The 21,140-nt window shown below is 37.0% G+C and overlaps 1 protein-coding gene across 8 annotated transcripts in view; it reads right to left on the bottom strand.

Moving 5' to 3' along the window:
- LOC134675419 (transmembrane and coiled-coil domains protein 2) overlaps positions 1-21,140 on the bottom strand; it is a 77,330-nt gene that overhangs the window by 12,647 nt on the left and 43,543 nt on the right. For 3 of the 8 annotated variants that reach the window (XM_063533664.1, XM_063533667.1, XM_063533668.1), the window contains 8 exons: positions 17,167-17,306; positions 16,200-16,336; positions 10,094-10,120; positions 8,203-8,319; positions 7,532-7,692; positions 6,337-6,422; positions 5,275-5,408; positions 3,315-3,329 (listed from right to left, as the gene is read on the bottom strand). In XM_063533664.1, the coding sequence (XP_063389734.1) occupies positions 3,315-3,329; positions 5,275-5,408; positions 6,337-6,422; positions 7,532-7,692; positions 8,203-8,319; positions 10,094-10,120; positions 16,200-16,336; positions 17,167-17,306 (817 nt within the window). The remainder of the gene's footprint in view (positions 1-3,314; positions 3,330-5,274; positions 5,409-6,336; positions 6,423-7,531; positions 7,693-8,202; positions 8,320-10,093; positions 10,121-16,199; positions 16,337-17,166; positions 17,307-21,140) is intronic. The other 5 variants (XM_063533666.1, XM_063533669.1, XM_063533670.1 and 2 more) reach the window with 3 other exon arrangements.

The raw sequence follows: 21,140 nt of genomic DNA, 5'->3' as shown, positions 1-21,140 counted from the left end.
GCTCTTTAATTGTTAATAATTATTGAATTATCTAATGTAGCATGGTCAATACATATAATTTACTTCAAATTATTACCGCTAAAAGTGCCTGATTTGGAACCACAAGCTTACTTCTGCGAAGTTCTTTCTAATGCTAAAAAAACGGACTGTATGCTGGTTTGAATTGCACTGTTGCATGTTTTCAAGTTGTTTTTATGTACAGCAAAAGTTGAAATCTGTTTGAATAATGAAATACTTCGATAATAGTTGTATATATGTCAGAATAATACCGTAGGCTCTGTTTCACACATTGTAAAAAATAATGTTATTTTACTAATGTGATAAGAAACAAGACCCTAGTTAACCCTTCCAGCCAAGATTGGTAATAAGTGTTAGAACACTTATACACGGTGTAACATGAGGAAACCGAATAATTTTAACTACGCATTTCTGAGGTCAAAAGAAGGAAAAAATATGAGTTTAGGTCAATTTTGCCAAAAAAAAAATTATTGTTATGTTTTTTCAATTTTTTTAATGGATTTGTACATAAAAAATAAATGTTATTGGTAAACTTGTTACTTAAAATTGATTTTTACATTTTTTTTTCGGAAAAACCTTTTTACTTGTCACTTTTTGACATCTATCAATAAGGATACTTAGACTACGTCCCATAGCAGCAACATTACCATCAAAAAGGCCTTTTACATTATTTAACAACAAAAACTTGTTTATTTTTAAATTAATATTATCTCTGAAACTAGGCGTTTTTTAAAAAAGTTTATAGGACATTTTTGTCTCTAAATATGATCAGGAATAAGCTGTTAAAATTATTCGGTTTACTCGTGTTACACCGTGTATATAGCATATGCTAGAGGGTATGCTAGCTTGTACCAATCACGTTGGCGTATACGTCACATTTCTGGTTTGAAAAATGGTGTTCAAAAGGTTAAAGAAGCGCATCACGACATCAAATCGGTCACATAAATAAAAGCCTTAACAGACATTGGAAAGTCAGTTCAAATTTGGAACTTATTACGTGAGAATACGGTAAGAAATTGAATGAGTTTTCTATAGGCTGTTAAGACAGTTATGTACGGTGGGAGAGAAAGGATATAACAATTAGTGTACAAGTAAAGTGCAAAATAATGAAGAGTATTGAATAGTATTGTATAAGTTGTTTTGTGGTAAGAAAAACTAAAATTAAATGTGGCTAAAGTCCTACAATTAGTGAGAAAAAAAGAATATTATACAGTTGGTTTAATATTATGTAGGTAATTTTGATGCAGTATGCGTAGTACATGCATAACATATAAATTATAAATCAACACAATTAAGTATGTAATGTAATTTAAAAAAAGTACAAAAAGTACACAAATATATCGTAAACATGACCCATTTTCTTTTGAATGTAATTTAGGTAAAGCGTCCTGGGAACAATGCCTCAGGCTAATTTAGGGCTAGATTTATTTATTTTGTTATTTAATATCTGTTTTAATAAATACACCATATATTTGGTAAACTTGAAATGTATTATTTTAAATTTATTAGTATTCTAACCACGCAAATTTAACACTAAAGGACCTACCTTGACCTATCCTAAACACAGATACATTAACCGTTTGTTATATAACACAACAATAGCACATAAGTTAACAAACTCATAAAACAATAATAAAACACCTTACACTTTTTCCTACATTTCTTGCATTTGTTAAACAACATGGTAGTTATGACAATCCCTCACAACACTGTCGCATTGTGTTTGCACACTGCAATCACATAACTAAAACCGACTTCATTTTCATTACGTCCCAATTGCTATAGATCTCCAAAGGTATTTCAACTCTATTAATACTAGCATAGAACTCAAATTTCAAATTCAAAAATGTTAGTCCTAGCACTCCACTTCATTATCATAACATCCCAAATGCTATTAACTCTCAAACGTATAGCAACTCTATTAACACTAGTGTAAAACTCAAATTTGAATAGCTTTAAATATGAGACATTCGTTTCACCTGTTTTAGTAGTATGAGTCAACACAGGTTAGCCAACGTAGTGACGAGAGCCGTGACATTGAGGTGATAATATCTAGTGTTTATCTGTAAGTGTTGTGATTATGAGTTATCTGATTTGGTTGTATGAATATTATGAATACTCGTACGTTCCGATTTGTGTTCAAGTACATCCGTAGCTGTCATAAAAAATTGTCATCATCAGGATCATTTAACCGATCGGTTTTTTTAAGTGGTAGGTATTATAGTTATTTTTTTAATTCGAATAAAATCTTTTTTTGTTATTTGGTGCTTTGAGTCCCAATGCTTCAAATTTGAATGATAAAAAACATAGTAAACTTTTATTTTAACCTCTAGGGTCTCAAAGTCCTAATACGAGTACAAATTGCCTTCAATGAAATTTTAATTGTTTTATTTCGTTCGATTTTAGAAAAAAACGAATACAATTATATTGTCTAATACCCATTGATTTAAATTTGACTGCCAATTTTTCTCGCGTGGTATGCCGCTAGAGGTTAGATTTAAAACTAAATTGTCGCAAAAAAATAATACATGTATAAAATTAATACATAGCTCCATCATAGCATACAATAGGTAGCTCAAAAATAAATATCTTGGAACAAAAGATGTTCTCATAACTTCCGTGAGTCTTGACTTGACCTGCAGTTGTGTTGAATTGCTAATTTTTTTTTTGTAAAGAAAGAATTAGTGGAAGTGTTTTAACACAAAACCTACAATAAAGTAGTGTAAAGGGTACATAGATGGAGTTGATTATATTTATGAATCGTAAATGCATGTCACTACACTAAAAAGGGCTGTGATATTTTACAATTTGTTAATATTATTATAATATACATATGTTTCTAAAAGGTTCTATATACGTGGATGGTGTTAAGCGGAATGTAATAATTTTAATGTTTTCTCAGGTCTACTTACAGACAGCACATGGGTAGTAGAAACAGTGGAAATCGTTCAAGAGTATATCCAGAATCGCGCTTATGTCAAATTTGACAGGTTAGATCTTAAACATATCGTTATCGTATCTTGGTGATGTCTAAAAGATATCTAAAAGAGATCTAATAGATGTCTATTTCAAAATCTGAATCGGGCCCCAAGACAGAGAAGAGTAATTAACTCTTTTTAGCTCAAGAGCTATCTCATATCTGGAAGAGAACATCTGAAACTCTCTATAATCTTGTATTGTACAATGACTCTTGCTAAGTTTTAATAAATTCATGGTTCTTTCTCTGATAACACCATCCAATAAAATGTATATGATGATTAAGGAAGCATGATAGTTTCTCCACACGAGATACTTACAAGGACCTGTGTTTTCTGCGACAAAAATACATACAATACGTTATAAAATAATACATACTATATGACTCGTATATATGTTGCAAATGTATGTTTTGTAGAGTAAAATAGACATGTAAAGCAGCAGAGGTTGCATTCCCGACATAGTGTAACGACAGATAGTCCTTCAAGGTGGCATGTACAGTCAGCCAATCATCTGATCGATAGAGTCGAAAAGTGGTAGACCGCTTTCATGGCTGACCGTACAGTGTACATTTAAATGGTGGTGCTCACACATAGAACGGTAATCGTCCTGCCGTAGCTTGGATATTTACTGACGACTATTTCGTCGGGTGACAAGCAAAAGTCACTAAGTACCACCACAAGTTCATAGCCATAGTGAACCATATTAGTACTAAAAGAAGGTCGATTTTTGTTTATTTTTTATTTAGTAATTAGTGACTTTTGCTTGTCACCTGACGATCTGTCGTTACGACAAAGTGGGAACGTGGCCTTAGTACAGTCAAGTGTAAAAATATGGGTGCATACAAGTTACTCAAAAATATGTCCCATAGTTCTTAATTCGCTGACACAAGAGCAAAGGGATATTGTAGCCGCCGTGCAGGTCAGGATCTCGACGACTCAAATAAAAAGCTTCGATTTGAAGTAAACTATTATAATTTCAATAGGTACTGGTTTTACAAGGGTTCCTTGACTAAACGGTTAGATGTAAAAGTGGTGTGGTGATTGTATGGAGGCTGATGAGAGAGTGATTTGCATAATTTGAATATCCGAAAATGGTGGTTAAGATTTGGCCGCGATACATGATATGTGGAGCGCTCCTATTGGTGCTTTAGAAAAAGCTTCCAAATACTAGCCGAGCCCGACGGCTGCGTTTAGTTACTGTATTATACAAATAAAGGTTGCGTTCGCAACAGATATATTTATGAGTATGATGAGTGCACCCATATTTTTACACTTGACTGTACTTTGCCACCGTATTACAAAGTGACAATAAAGTACCACAGTGACAAGCTTTCGAAGTTTTAACGCTAGCGATAAAAACATCAAGCCTGTAAGCTATCAAGGCTTTGGTTTTGCGAAAGCAACTTTATATTGAATATAGATATACCAAATATTATAAACGGAATAGAAAATTTAGAAGAAAATCTATTATGTTTCGTTAACTATTGATACTGCTGATTAAAGGACGATATTATGCAATATTGCACGACGACGGATTTAATAAGAGCCAACCTTTTTGTCGCCATAAATTGTCGATATAAAATATGCACTCATAAGCGACGAGAAAACAGCTAAAGATGCACGATTCTCAATTCAATATATTTTAGATTTTTTTATGCAATCCTAAAAAAAATTGATTCAAACGAAAGCGGCAATTTACGTGTTTTCGGCAAAACAATAACTTTTTAAAAACTAAAAAATTAGGCGCCGAAAAATTGTACATTTGTATCAGCTTTCATGTGATTATATTATACTTATAAAAAGAAAAGACAGCACGGAGAAGACAATCGCTCATCCTGACTCAATTCATTATTGCCGTCTAAAACTTCTGACAAGTTCATAATCGCAACTTGTTACATTTGTAGTACAAAATTATTTTCCTTCGTATTTTCACGGAAACGTACGAAAGTGTCTTGCTATTTCAGTCAGTCTCGGTACAAAAAATACTGAGCTTAACTGAAAAAGCATGACAAATGCGAACGTTTCCTAGAAAATACGAAGGAAAACAATTATGCACTACATCTCGCTGGCCCAATATTACAGCTAGGGTTCTATGTAACATAACAAGATAGTTGAAATTCGACTTAATGTCACTATGACCATGTTCAGATTTCAGTTCGAAAAAAGTGAAACATAGAACCCTGTAATATTGTTGGGCCAGCGAATTGTAGACATGCGCGAAGGCAATAAAGTTTGTGCTCAAAGAGTATAAACCACAGAGCGGTAAGAAGATACAGACCGGCGAGCTGCGAGATGTTGTCAGCGGAGCCGAAGCGGTTAGAGCGAGAGAAGAGATGCGCGAACTCCCTCGGCGCGGCCATCACGCTGCCGCCGAGCCCCGTGATGCCGTCGCGGATGTTGCCTCCTACACTCCTGCGAAAATATATAATATAATCACTTACATTATGTTAGATTTACATAATTTTATGTCGGTTGTACACACTCGTCGAGAGCCCCTCGCCGAGTCTTGGCACTGCTCCAATGCAATCTTCCAAGAAGCGCGAAACGAGAAGGTAGCAGCATGTACACACTCGTTCTCAGCCTGTCTCGGGATCTCTCGACGAGTGTGTACAGCCCGCATTAGACATATAATATCATCAAATAGACTGATAGTGGTGAACAAAGTAACCAAATATATTGAAACACGCAGGAATAATGTTCTATTGCCACTTCGACGTATTTGATGCCGATTGCAAAAATGCACATATAGACGTGTAGTTTTGTCAGTATGGCCGAGACGGAGAGAAGAGAATTTGAAATAGAGAGTCACTGTCATGATAAATTATGTAGCTACAGTACATTTACTGCCATCTTTCGACAGGAGATTAAAACTGTTAGAACGCCATTTGACTTTGATCATTAGGTATTCTTTCACTGATAAGTGGTAACTTGTTAAATATTAATATAAATGCCATCTACTCGAGAGTAGGCTGAAGGTTATGGCGCCATCGCTCGAAGAGATTGCACCATACCTTTGGCCTATAGTCGAGTAGATGGCGTTAATATTAATATTTAATAAGTTAACAGTGTTAACACATATCCGTGAAAGAATAAGGATCAAAGTCAAATGGCGTCCTAACAGTTTTACCTTCTGTCGAAAGATGGCAGTAAATTTACAGTGGCTACATAATTTACTTTGACCATCCGCCTCTATACACTATTCTCTTTGGCCTTAGGGAGGCCCTAGCGACATCTGCCATAAGAGTGTTATCGGTTTTCCACATTTAATTTGTTTTTAAGCTAAAAAGAAATTCAATCTTGGCTATAAAATGATTTTTTTGTCATAAAAGATAGCACTTACTTCAACCCTTGTCCCATGTAGCTGAGCACCTCTCTGGGCTGCCGGTGCGCCTGCCCGCTCGACCCGTGTTGCTGTGAAATCACCATCTTCTCAGATCATAAAGAATTACCTTACCATGTCTAGTCCTACCGTAGCCATGAAGAATATAGAGTAAGCGGGTTAACTTGAAAGCGTTTATTTGCCGCTGTTAGGTTTTTTTAAAGCAATTTTTTGAGTCCCTAGTGTCCGTACTCAAAAATTTCCCACAGTCTGTCAGATCTAACATCAAAACAATTTAAAGTAACGCTAATTATGGTTTGTTACCACTGTGAGTTGAAACTTGTTTTTTGTCCGTAAAAATATTCTAAACATTATCATATCTCATGGAAAACTCATATGATAATACTAAAATTCAACCCTTTTCAACCCCATTCAATTTGTCAAAAAGTATGGCTTTACCGTTTGCGCATTCGCTCATATTTATGGCAGCGAATTGGCGATAGTAATCTATTGAACTCCGTGCCATGATGCCATCTCTCCATGGCACTAATAGTTATTTGTTTTACAAGGGGGCAAAGTAGTTGTTTAACCGCTCGTGCTAATATTGATACCCGAGCAAGCGAAAGATTCTAAAATTGAACCACGAGCGTAGCGAGTGGTTCGAAAAATGGTATCTTGATCGTTGCGAGAGTCTCAAAGCACGAGGGTTAAACAAAATTTGCCCCCGAGTGTAACACAAAATTTTTCACCACACCAACCCCAAGCAAATATTAAATGTAAAATATCAAACAAAATCAAATCCAAATGAATGTTATTAAATATTTATTATCCAAAATCATCATTCAAAAGTCAATTCTACCAGCAAACATAAAAAAAAAACTCTGCATCTGATTACTTTGCCTCACATGTGAATAAAATGCAACTTTGCTATCAGTTTTTGAAGTGCAAAGTAAGCCTTTCCGAGCTGGTGTGGTGAAAATAATTTTACTCTTATATCTTGATCTCTTGGGTGTTGAGATCATTAGAAAGCACAATGCAATCTCCACGTGCCAGGGGCACTGTGAAATCCATATACCAAAATTCGCCTACCTCTATCTCTATCGCGCTCGCTCAAGTGAAAGAGATAGACGAAATAAAATACATATTTCACGGTACCACAGGAGATAGCGCCAAATCTACAATATTCTTCACGGCTTGCTAAAAAATTAATACTCACCTCCCAATTCTTGATTCTCTTATTGTATCCTTCTAGTTTCTTCTGTAGCTGCGCGATGCAGAGCGCGGATTTTTGGTTCTTCTTCTCGAAAACCGCTTTGACGCGCGGCAGTTGCTGCTTATCGGCGTTGGCGGCTACTTTTAGGTACTCATTGACGTTGTCTGGGAAAAAAATCATTTATGTTTTAACATTACATTGAGTTCATTCGGTTCTCGTGTGTCATTTTTTTCTTTCTCTTATGCCGGCGTGTGTCATTTTATTCTTTCTCTTATTATCGCGATAATCATCGGTGTTTTTCATTAGTGTGGTCCCGGCATTAATGAATGTTTTAATTATACAGGATTTTGACTCTTGGAGACCCTATACATCTCTAGGGATAATTTGATTAACTATATATTCTTTTAGTTCTGACACTTAGAGACATTTACACCTCTAAATAATTTTAGATTTTTGTTTTCTGAATAAATGTTGATGTTTCATGTAACATTACACCTCCGAGGTGAGTTAAAACAGAAGTAGGTTGAAACAAAGTCAATTTTAAGACATCTATAACTGTTATTGTGGTGGAAAAAACGATGTTAAGCCGCGTCCCACCGTCCGCTGGTCCCTCAAGGACCACACCCACTAGGGCGGCGCCACTGTCATGCACGGAATAGGTAGTTTGGTCTTACCATCCCGTATCGTCTGCTCCAGCCGTATCAGCTCCTTGGTCCGCTCGACCTTGCTCTGTAGATGCATGATGGCGGCTTGCGCTTTCGACGATGTTGTGTTCGCGCCATCGTTGTCGTCTGAAAAAATATATAGTCTGTCATTTCCGTCAGTAGAAAAAAGCGCCAAATTAAAAAAATGTAGCCGCAAAGGGCTATGACCCCATAGAAAATTTGGCGCCCTTTTCTACTGACAAAGTTGTTTGACCAGCTAATAGTTTAGTGATTCCACTGAGTTATAGTTTGTTTTTTTAGCATTAGAAATAAGGTAAACAATCTTGATGTGTCTTTTAATTGAAAAACACATTTTAAAAATAAGTTACGGCAAATATGTAACATTTATGAATCTAATACGATCATTTATATTCTTCTGCTTTCAATAGTAACTGATTTTTAAAAAGTTTTTGAATTAAAAGACATGTCAATATCGCTTATCTTCTTCCAAGTTCTTTCTAATGCTAAAAAAAAACGAACTAAAGTTAGCTATGAATCTTAGGTATTGTTTAATCTAACTTGACAACAAAGAGATATTGCCTGTAGAACATTTGATTGTAAAGTCTATGAAAAATTCGTACCTATGTGGTAACTGAATTGTCAAACACCATCTTTGGACAAACATAGTTTCCTCACAAACTTCTACTTTAGCTGTGAATGTGGAAGCATGATTTTTTAGGGTTCCGTGCCCAAAGGGTAAAACGGGACCCTATTACTAAGACTCCGCTATCCGTCTGTCTGTCACCAGGCTGTAACTCATGAACCGTAATAGCTAGACAGTTGAAATTGCCATAGATCATCATATCAGTTGCCGCTATAGGTAACAAAAAATTCTAAAAACAAAATATAATAAATATTTAAGTGGGGCTCCCATACAACAAACGTGTTTTTTTGCCGTTTCTTGCGTAATGGTACGAAACTCTTCGTGCGCGAGTCCAACTCGCACTTGGCCAGTTTTTTTTCCTGAGACTTTTCACCTCTTCTACTATTAATAAATCTTTGCCTCTCAATAACCTCTACACAAACTTGTTTTTCATTAAATATCAACACACTTTTCGTAAAATGTGGTATAATAACTGGACGGATTTTTAAATTAAACCATTAAACATTTATCGCGCGATCATTTCAGTGTGCTGTCGAGAATTTAGCAATGTTTTAAAACTTTTAAACGATATATACCATGTTTTTTTGCAGACAAAAAGTAAAAGGGACAGTATACTAATGGGAGAATACTGCTAAATGCTAATTTATATACCGTTTATGCAAAAGTTTCCATTCATCGCGAAAATTTTGTTTCATACTTACTCTTGAATAAATTAGCCAAACTCTGGCGTAGTTCCGGCAAAATCATAATTAATCACTTGTTTTGTAAAATAATTAAAACTTTTACGTACACTTTCACTAAAAAACGTTCAAATTTAAACCTTCCGCGCCCGTAATAAGGTGCGATTTGGAATGTTAATGAATTTGCACTTTTCTCAAGGATTTTTTAAATAAATCAGTATTCACCATTTTTTATCTCCACTTTGGGTTAAAGTACAAAGCGCGTTTAAATACGTCTTTACAAGGTCACAGCGCTGATCGAACTAGCAAAACAACGCGTTTCTGGTTTTCACACTAAAACATGAAACACGCTATTTTATAGGTATTTATTTTTGTACTTGATTATGCTTATCAGTATTTCGTTATATTAAATTAATTTTCCTTCCCTATGGTAACCTAGATTATTTAAGTCATTAAAACTTCACATTAATTATTCTTAGATAGAGGGTAGAAAAATCTGGCGTACTTATTTTATTCTTTACTTTAGCAGTTTTCATTGGAAATATATCATCTAATAAAGTATAATATTAATAATTACCATGGTTCGTGTAGTCACCATCTGCTGCTGAAATAAAATGAAAAAAAATTATGTAACTCATAAATTACTCGTGTTACTCAAGTCAGATTCATATGTAATACATACAATATGCTTTAAATAAACATCAGTCCGACAGAACATAGGTCCTTCATAAAAATAAAATAAACAAAAGCTTTAGGAAAATGTCAAACTTATTAAATTAAATTTACTAAAACCCTGGCTTGATAAATGGTAATAATTAGAAGTATCTATTCTTCGATTTTAAATAATATTTTTCAACAAAATTTCGTAGACAGACGTTGTGCAAGTTTGGGGCTGTCCATAAAATACGTCATCGATTTTTGACCTCCCCCCCCCTAAAATCATCCAAAAATCATGCTTCGATCGAATGACCCCGTTTCCTCCTACGTCATGCTACCATCATCCGGACCGCCCCCCTATTTGAAATGACGTAATTTATGAAAATTATCATTATCCATTAATTACGGATTCTTCATTACAGTATTTGTATTGAATATGGACTATATATTATATATTAATATATTCACTAAGTGAATTATACAAGTCCATTCAGTTCACGCAACGCGCTCGTTGCCAAGTCACGTCAGAGGGCCTACCGCGAACCACGTTCCACGTGTTGCCTCACTGTCACACTTACGTACGAATTTACAAGTGCGACAGAGAGGCAACACGTCGAACGTGGTTCGCGGTAGGCCCCCAGGAATGCACTGACGTCCGGCGATAAATAAAACAACAGCACGTGTTTTATTAGGAACTCTTATTATCTGATTACAATTAAAATTTCGTTATCGCCTCTCTACACGGTGTAACATGAGGAAACCGAATAATTTTAACCACGCATTTCTAAGGTCAAAAGAAGGAAAAAATTTAATATGAGTTTAGGTAAATTTCGCCAAAAAAAAAATTTTTTTTGTTTTGTTTTTTCAATTTTTTGAATGTATTTATACATAAAAAATAAATGTTATTGGTAAACTTGTTACTTAAAATTGATTTTTACATTTTTTTTTCGTAAAACCTTCTTTTTGCAAAGTGTTACTTGTCACTTTTTGACATTTATCAATAAGGATATTTAGACTACTTCCCATAGCAGCAACATTACCATCAAAAAGGCATTTTACACTATGTAACAACAAAAACTTGTTTATTTTTAAATTAATATTATCTCTGAAACTAGGCGTTTATTAAAAAAAGTTTATAGGACATTTTTGTCTCTAAATATGATCAGGAATACCTACGCTGTTAAAATTATTCGGTTTAGTCATGTTACACCGTGTATAGTTCTTGCATATTCGAGCGATACAGAGGCAGATAACGAAGTTTCGATGTTAAATGTTCGCGGTGGGTCCTTAGGCGTATGTTAGTCTGAATCGTTCGTTGTAGTTACAGTCGCCATCAGATATATCGGAGCGGCCGAGGTGCTCACAAATATCTGAACACGCCTCTGTTGTCAAGGCGTTAGAGTGCGTGTTCAGATATTGTGAACACCTTGGCCGCTGCGATATATCTGATGGCGACTGTACTGCTACAAGTACATGTGCCAACTAAGGGCATCGACATATTATTATCTTACCGATAATTACATGCAGTTGGTGTTGCATTGCAGTCTTAGAGTAACTGGAGACGCCTTGTCTGTCATTTTCTGTACAAAACAGTTTTTGCGGGGGAGGGGCACGTCAAAAGTATGGCTATACGTAACGTACAAATAGCCATGTCAGATAAACGTCAGTCCATAGAATAGTTTGCATATTCTGTAAGGCTTTCGGCAGAGGGGTAAATGCTCTAAGATTGCAGTATTTCTTCGGTCGATTAAATTCGTTGTATCTACTAAGAGCCACTCGCATCATCCCACTAACCCAGGGTAAACCGGTTAAACCTGGAGTTACCATGGTTACCAGTACAATTTGACACTGGGTTAACCGCGAAGCGTGGGACGACCTCAGCAGCGCGGGGAGGACGAAATAAAAACGGTAGCAGGAAACAACTGACTTACAGTGGCACACAACAGAGACAAGTGGAAGAAATTGGAGGAGACCTATACCCTGCCAAAGGGATCCCAATAATAAAAAACTAAACAGAGAGAGAGGACATAAAAAGGATATACCTAAGGAAAAGTCGAATATCAAAAAAAAAAAGCTATTAGATTTAAATACATATATATAATTCTTTCTTTTTAGTTAGTCTCTAAGGAAACAAATTTATAAATTATTATTACTATTAGGGGAAATAAAAGGTTTTATATATTATATAACCGCGCAACCCCGGGATAGTGGGATAGTGCAAGTGGCGCTTAGCCGGCGATTGTCTAAATTGTCTAAAACAACATTGCGATTTGTTGCAACGTCTGTAGAGGCCTTACTGTTCGTCTAACTTGTCAGTTCACGGAGCGCGCTCGTTGCCAAGTGACGTCACGAATGCACTGACGTACGATAAACTATTAGCACGTGTTTGTGAGAGATTGTTATTATCTTATACGATCGCCTGAGATAAACCAGTTTATGTGAAACTTAGAGATCGGTACCAATATCTGGTGATTGGAGGTCACAAATAATGGTCTGTCTCAGGCTAACGCTTCTAAGTCCTAAATTGCTATACCGCATTGCATCAGTAAGGCATTTCCTTATAAAAGTCATACGGACAATAATTAAGGTATCGTCTTGGGTCGTCCCATTCGTTTTCCGTCAAGTTCTTAAATTAGTCCTATTCTGCTTTTGTCACTCATTCTACATTGAAAGCCACCGACGATTGTGATTAATGTAGAATGAGTGACGAAAGCAGAATAAGACTAATTTAAGAACTTGACGAAAAACTAATGGGACGACCCAAGACGATATTTACCATCATTAAATCAAAAGTTGTTGCTAAGGGAGACCAATTCTATACCATTAATTGTACGATATATAAGAGTACAGATGTAATGCATAATTGTCTTCCATCGAATTTTCTCGGAAACGTTCGTATTTGTCATGCTACTTCAGTCAACCTCAGTACTTCTGAGACTGACTGCAATAGCAAGACACGTTCGTACGTTTCCGTGAAAATACGATGGAAAATAATAATGCCCTACCTCTGTAGATTGATATTCGATTGTGCATGTGTAGATTTGTTAGGGACCTAGACCACTTATCCTCGTGCCGCCCAATGTACATTAGGATGTACACTCAGTTTCGATGGAATGTCAACCTTAATTCAAAAGAAAGTAGGTAGCATTTCATTTGTCCCGTAAAATTTTCGAACAAATGAAAATGAACCCAATTGAAAACACAACAAGATTCTAATTTCCTTGGCTATAATTTTGTATGGTGGGCGGCACGAGGCTAGAGGTACATTTACACAGCCAGGGCTATAACCGCGAAAATCGAAGTTCGCAAATTGCGGGCATTTTTCTCTGTCACTCTTATTACGCCTTCATAGGAGTAAAAGAGAAAGATCCCCGCAATTTGCGAATTTCGGTTTTCGCGGTAGCCCCTCAGAGTATATTGGACAGTCTGAGACGCAACGTTCGCTGCCCGCTTGGAACAGTTTAGTATGAAAAACTAAACACGGGTCTGGCAGCCGGGTCATTAGAATTATTCTGTGAATTGCCAAATAATTTCTACCTTATTACACAATTAATAAAGTTCAAGCTGTTCGGTGTCGAGGCAATAAATTAATTACTTATAGTCGCGACTGTAGTCTGTAGAAAAATGCAATTGGCATGCGTGTCCTAACTGAATTTAAAAGTGGAAGTATCAGATTGAGATTGGATTGGATTACATGGTATCGTCTTGGGTCGTCCCATTCGTTTTTCGTCAAGTTCTTAAATTAGTCCTATCCTGCTTTCGTCACCCATTCTACATTCGTCACAATCGTCGGTGGCTTTCAATGTAGAATGAGTGACGAAAGCAGAATATGACTAATTTAAGAACTTGACGAAAAACTAATGGGACGACCCAAGACGATACCTATTACATTACCCTTGATATAACGAAAAGAGAGTTTTCTATTGTAGATGAAACTGTAAAGCAAGGACTGACGTTCTCATTTTCTGTTTTACTTTCTTTTATATTTATTGACATTTATTTATATAATATAGAGAATCATAATAGTAATTAAGTTTTGATCTCACTAGACTAGACTGTATTTACACTAGCTAGACAAATAGTATAATTTATTTTTACCTCACAAAGGATACATTTAACAACATGTACAGTCGCCATCAGATATATCGGAGCGGCCAAGGTGTTCACAATGGGTCTCTATTGTTTCCCAAATAGTTTTAAGTCATAATGTATTGTTTGTCCGAATTTTCGTTAGTCATAATTGGTTTTTCTTAGAAACGCGTAACTTTTCAGGATTGCCATAAAACAAACCAAACCTAACCTAACCTATCTATAGAATAACCTTAGGAAAATCCTGAAAAGTTAACGGTTTCAGTTTTATGACTAACGATAATATGACAAACAATACATTATGACTTAAAACTTTATGGGAAACAAAGGGACCCCGTTCACAATATCTGAACACGCACTCTAACGCCCTGACAATAGTGGCGTGCTCAGATATTTGTGAGCGCCTTAGCCGCTCCGATATATCTGATGGCGACTGTACGAAACTTAATTTTCCTATTCTCAAATAAAATTTATAGCTAGACTAGGTAATTTTTTCCATGGACAGAAAACGTGTACTAGGAATTTTACTGTCCAAATTTTCATGCTTCAAACATCATTATTTAACAATGCATAGTGAAAACAATACTGTGTTTACTAAGGCGTGTACTTTGTAGCTTTCTCGCCCAATTTAAATGCAAGCGTGGCGCCGTCGGCGTCACGCCGTTACCAAAATAGCGGGTTATTGGCGATTCATTACCATTTTAACGTAACACCTACGTAATACGTAACGGCCGGACGTCATGAGTGGACCGTGTGATTCACATGTGCTTCTCGACTGCCAGTTTACTAGTGCAGATTATTAATTACTTTAATTAGAGCCGAGCGGACATATTAAATATATTAAAAACGGGTCACTCACGTATTTTAAGTCGAAAAACCGAGCCGACAGCCGAGCGGAGATCATTAAAGGGCATTAATTTAGGCTTAATGTGGCCTTATCTCTCTCTCTTTAATATTTTATTTAAAATATACGAAATCGAAATGAAGGCTGGTGGCCTAGCGGTGAGAGCGTGCGACTTGCAATCTGGAGGTCGCGGGTTCAAACCCCGGCTCGTACCAATGAGTATTTCGGAACTTATGTACGAAATATCATTTGATATTTACCAGTCGCTTTTCGGTGAAGGAAAACATCGTGAGGAAACCGGACTAATCCCAATAAGGCCTAGTTTACCCTCTGGGTTGGAAGGTTAGATGGCAGTCGCTTTCGTAAAAACTAGTGCCTACGTCAAATCATGGGATTAGTTGTCAAGCGGACCCCAGGCTCTCATGAGCCGTGGCGAAATGCGGGGATAACGCGAGGAAGAAGAAGAAGATACGAAATCGAAACGACACAATTATTCCCAATAACATAATTATTTTAGAACGTAAGGAAATCTAAACTTTCTTGGCGCTTCACTCGTCGTAAATGTGAAATATTATCCAGTTTGCGTTTTTACATTTTTATCATTACACCTTATAATTATAAAACAAAGTCCCCCGCCGCGTCTGTTTGTGTGTTTGTATATTCGCGATAAACTCAAACTCTTTTATGCGGGTTTCACCTATCAATACAGTGATTCTTGAGGAAGGTTTAAGTGTATAACTTGTTAACCCGTGCGAAGCGGTCGGGTTGCTAGTTTTGAATATATAACAGTCAAATGACCGGCAGCATTAGGAGCAAAATGTAAACGACGTGAATCCGATGTGTCTATAGTAAATTACTAATATCTTCATGGAGAGATTACCCAGAACTGAGCCACGTGGAGAAAAAAGGGAGAGCATTTGCCCAGTAACGGGAAACTCTATAGCCGCAGTTGTTTGGTGACCCTACGCATGTATCTGTCTCTCATGCAAGCTTAGCCTGGTTGTTGCCGATAAACAGCATCTGTATACTATAATATTAATTCTTCATGGTTAATAAACATTTATTTACATTACTTTTAATTCAATAGATATACCTCTATACGCCGGTGAGCCGTATTCGTCGGCAGAAGAGAGATAAGACGCGTTGTTAGGGCTGTGATACACCGCGGCTGCGTACTCGCCCGGCGCTATGATGCCGGCTAGGATCTTCTTCTGAGGAGAATCTTCTAGACTGGAAAGGAGTTAGAACAATTTTATTTATCACGTCATTTATGTTTAAACTCAGGTATTCGATACCCAATTATATTTTACTGTCTGTATTTGAAGGCTAAGTGGAACCGACATGATTTGTGAATTAATTAAAAATCTAGCTACAATATAATTCTGAAAGTTGCCTTAATTCTTCATTGCATTACGTAGAGCACGACCTACCTTCGGAATCTGCACAAGACATATATACTAAAATTACAATCGTAACAAAATAAACTAAACGTACAAAGGCAAACTCATGGTGGGATTGATAGATGGATGAAGTGTGGGATGGATGTGGTGGTGGGGGGATTCATGGATCAATGGGAGCCGGGTTGGATTGGATGGGACGGTAGTGAGTGGGTGTACTTGTCGCAGTACTCTCTCTAGACGCGCCACCGGTGGTAGCGCGACTGCTACTTAGGTCCGGAGATAGTGGGCTGCTGCCTAAGTCCTGCTAGTGCGATTTGACGCGGTCGCCATGAGGAGATGATGGCTGCATACTTGTAGTACTCACTCTCTAGACACGCCGCCGGTGTTAGCGGGACTGCTACTTATAGTGGGCTGCTGCCTAAGTCCCGTGAGTGCGACTTGACGTGGTGCATGACGCGGCCGCCATGAAGAGACGTCATACTTGACGATGGCTGCATACTTGTAGTACTCACTCTCTAGACACGCTGCCGGTGTGCTGCCCAGGTCCCGGGACAGCGGACTGTTGCCTAAGTCCCGCGAGTGCGACTTGACGTGGTGCGTGACGCGGTCGCCATGACGAGACGACGAGCGCGATGATGGCTGCATACTTGTAGTACTCACTCTCTAGACACGCTGCCGGTGGTAGCGGGACTGCTGCCCAGGTCCCGGGACAGCGGACTGTTGCCTAAGTCCCGCGAGTGCGACTTGACGTGGTGCGTGACGCGGTCACCATGACGAGATGATGAGCTCGATGATGGCTCCTGGAGGATAAAGAATAGAGTTAATTAAACAACTACATCATTTACCATCACATTTGAAAATGAGAGTTAGCCCCTGGAGTGGCAGGGATGCAGGGTGTTTCGGGAAACAGTTGATTAAGTAAATTAATGAAATATAATTAAGACAAAACGAAAAATTTAATTTCTACGACTCATAAAAGGACATATGTTACCCAAAAGTGTTATTATAACGCAATAAAACACAATGACTTAAAACATAAAATGTTGCATTATGATAATTGCTAGTCAGTATGAAATCAGACAGAGTCACTAAAATATAAGTAGGTAGATGTCCAGTCGCTTCAAGACACGAAGACGCTAGACATAAAGACATAACTTTTTATCGTGAATATAATGGCGAAATAAATTGTATACTAATTGTTCGTTACGAATAAACAGTTTCGACTGTACAAAAAGAAGGGGAATAGATTATCACTGATTAAATGTCAATGTACATTATATAATTTGAAGAGGCGGAATTGTCATAGCAAGAATTTTAATGTCAAACGGATAGAATCACGACAGCAATATGAATGGCAATTTATGACGTGAACAACTGAAATTATATTTCCTGATAGTTAAAGTAGTTACCATTAGTTACGTAAACTGTATCCGTATCAGTTACGTAATATATACAGTAGGCACAAAAAACAGGGGATGCTGCCAAGTGGGCCAGTAGCTAGGCGGCAAAAAGCTCATTCACGAGTATATCGAGGATGACACATTTATACGACATGTAGCAACATGTCGTGCAAATTAAATTATATGTATGTCAGATTATTATTTATTTAAACTTTATTGCACAAATTTACACAACAAAGAGATTAAACACCGGACTGAACACCTTGGGGCATTCTCTACCAACACTATTTATTCAACTCACATTATAGACGGGTCTAACGCCGGGTTCTATAATGTGAGTTAATATGTATTCAAAACGCGAAAGTTTAAAATAATATTTATTCAACATCACTAGCCGCAAAATATGTATCCAAGATACTTATACGGTGGTTCAAGTTTTTTTTCTATAGAATATCATGACCGGACTGGACCAAACGCTGAAGTGTCATGAAAAGTCATGTCATTACCCATGATAGTGTCGGGGCCGTAATAGTATTTTATTTTTCACCACACCAGCTCGGAAAGGCTTACTTTGCACTTCAAAAACGGATAGAAAAGTTGCATTTTATTCACATGTGAGGCAAAGTAATCAAATGCAAATTTTGAGTTGTTTTCTTATGTTTGCTGGTAGAATTGACTTTTAAATGATGATTTTGGATGATAAATATTTAATAACAATCATTTGGATTTGATTTGGTTTGATTTTGTTTGATATTTTACATTTGATATTTGCTTCGGGTTCGTGTGGTGAAAAATTTTGTGTTTCACTCGGGGGCAAATTTTGGCAAACCCTCGTGCTTTGAAACCCTCACAACGCTCAACATTCCATTTTCGAATCTTTCACTTGCTCGGGTATCAATATTAGCACGAGCGGTTAAACAATAACTTTGCCCCCTTGTAAAACAAATAACTATTTCACATCGCTAAGGTGGCAGCTGTCCGTTCTATACAATTTATAACCTGAAAACGCAAAAATGTATTGAGATAACAGCTGTCACCGTACTCAAAAAAGCGCTGGTGGCCTAGAGGTAAGAGCGTGCAACTTGGAATCCGGAGGTCGCGGGTTCAAACCCCGGCTCGTACCAATGAGTTTTTCGGAACTTATGTACGAAATATCATTTGATAATTACCAGTCGCTTTTCGGTGAAGGAAAACATCGTGAGGAAACCGGACTAATCCCAGTAAGGCTTAGTTTACCCTCTGCGTTGAAAGGTCAGATGGCAGTCGCTTTCGTAACAACTATTGCCTACGCCAATTCCTGGGATTAGTTGCCAAGCGGACCTCAGGCTCCCATGAGCCGTGGCAAAATGCCGGGACAACGCGAGGAAGAAGAAGAAGAAGAAGCTGTCACCGTACTCATGCTACGTACTCAAATCTATAGGTAGTGTCCCACTGCTGGGCAAAAGCCTCCCCTCTCTTTCTCCATTTCGCAATAGTTACTCTGAAAAAAAGTTAGAAAAAGGACCGTATATCCTGTAGTTTCTTCGATTAGTTTAATTCGCGTACTAAACTATTGGGTACCGGGCAGATGTTTGTAGTTTTTTCGATTAAACTACAAACATAAATTTCTCGCGGGTCCATTGTGTGAAAAAAGGCACCTTTCAGTGACAGCGACGCCAAACTCGTACAGTCAACAACAGAGCTATGAATACAGGCAAAGTGTCAAAAATATGTATACAGTACTTTATTGCCTGTACATTAAGGTCGTGTATACATATTTTTGGCACTTTGCCTGTATTGATAGCTCTGTTGTTGACTGTAGTGTACCTATATCAACGCCAACTGACATGCACACAAAAACACTACTTAACCCTTGGAGACACTAACACGTCATATGTTTATCGTGACATTTACTGGAATTGGCCTTATACACTTGTACAGGATAAAATTTGGGAATAGACAAAAATATCTAGTTCTAGAGATTCCTAGTGTTACTTTCCTCTTCGAGAACATCCGTGTATGTACAGTCATCAGCAATAGTATCTTGCGCTCCAAATAAGAACGTGTCACATATTTTTGCGGCCCTAGTTGTGTAAGATACTATTGCTGATGACTGTACGTAATATGGAAATATTTTGGGCGGAGTATTTACATAATCACAACTTGTCCCAAAAAAAAGTTTTTAATTTTTCCGTTGACGTACGAAAATACATACCTAACCTAATCTAGGTATTATTTAGTCATTTAGAAATTGCGCATATATTGTACAGAATGAATAAGGATGTTTATCTATCCACCAAATTTTATCGCAAGTAGACAAAAAACCGGCCAAGTGCGAGTCGGACTCGCGCACGAAGGGTTCCGTACCATTACGCAAAAAATAGCAATAATGACGTTTGTTGTATGGGAGCCCCAATTAAATATTTATTTTATTCTGTTTTTTCAGTATTTGTTTGGCAACAGAAATACATCATCAGTGAAAATTACGGTTCATGAGATACAGCCTGGTGACAGACAGACAGACGGACAGAGGAGTCTTAGTAATAGGGTCTCGTTTTTACCCTTTGGGTACGGAACCCTAAAAGATAGAAGTCATCCCATAACTACAGGATTACCTACCGCTTATTCCCACACAAGAAATTTTACACCCTTACCCCCTAATGTCTCTATTGTAGTCATTGTTCAATCCCGCATCTTTATGTTTATATATAATTTTTATCGAACGACATATCTGAATAGAAAATGTACGGTATTTAAGACCTTTTGTGTGGAGTGTTTTTGAGCGATATTATACGGGATGGGGACACCCTAATGGATTTTACTTTGAGGTGTTATTTTTTCCAGTGATTTTTTGGTTTCAATAGATTGATTTGCTTATAAGGGGAAATATGATAGCTTTATTGGTAGGCACAAATTTTAGATTTTTAGTGTTACGTACAAAATTTTGTTCACGGAACACTTAAGGGATCACTTCAGTCTTGCAAATCGGTTTTGTTGTTACAATTTCCACTAGCATATATCTAAAATCACTTTTATTCTATTTTAATTATTTTACAGAAGTATACAAATCTTAGGAAATAAAGAGAGGCCTGTCATATTAATTTAGACATTGCCAAACAAAAATAATGTCTAACATCGCGAACTCTAAGGACGCTACAACTTTTTAAAGAACACTTACAAATTTCGAATTTCTGTTTATGAATGATGCCGTGAATTATATTATTTGGCAAGCACTTTCACCACACTTGGAACTGT

Source organism: Cydia fagiglandana, chromosome 22, assembly GCF_963556715.1.
Source record: "Cydia fagiglandana chromosome 22, ilCydFagi1.1, whole genome shotgun sequence".
NCBI classification, from domain to species: domain Eukaryota; kingdom Metazoa; phylum Arthropoda; class Insecta; order Lepidoptera; family Tortricidae; genus Cydia; species Cydia fagiglandana.
The sequence above is the reverse complement of the archived record's forward strand: the minus strand, read 5'-3'. Positions and strand labels throughout refer to the sequence as shown.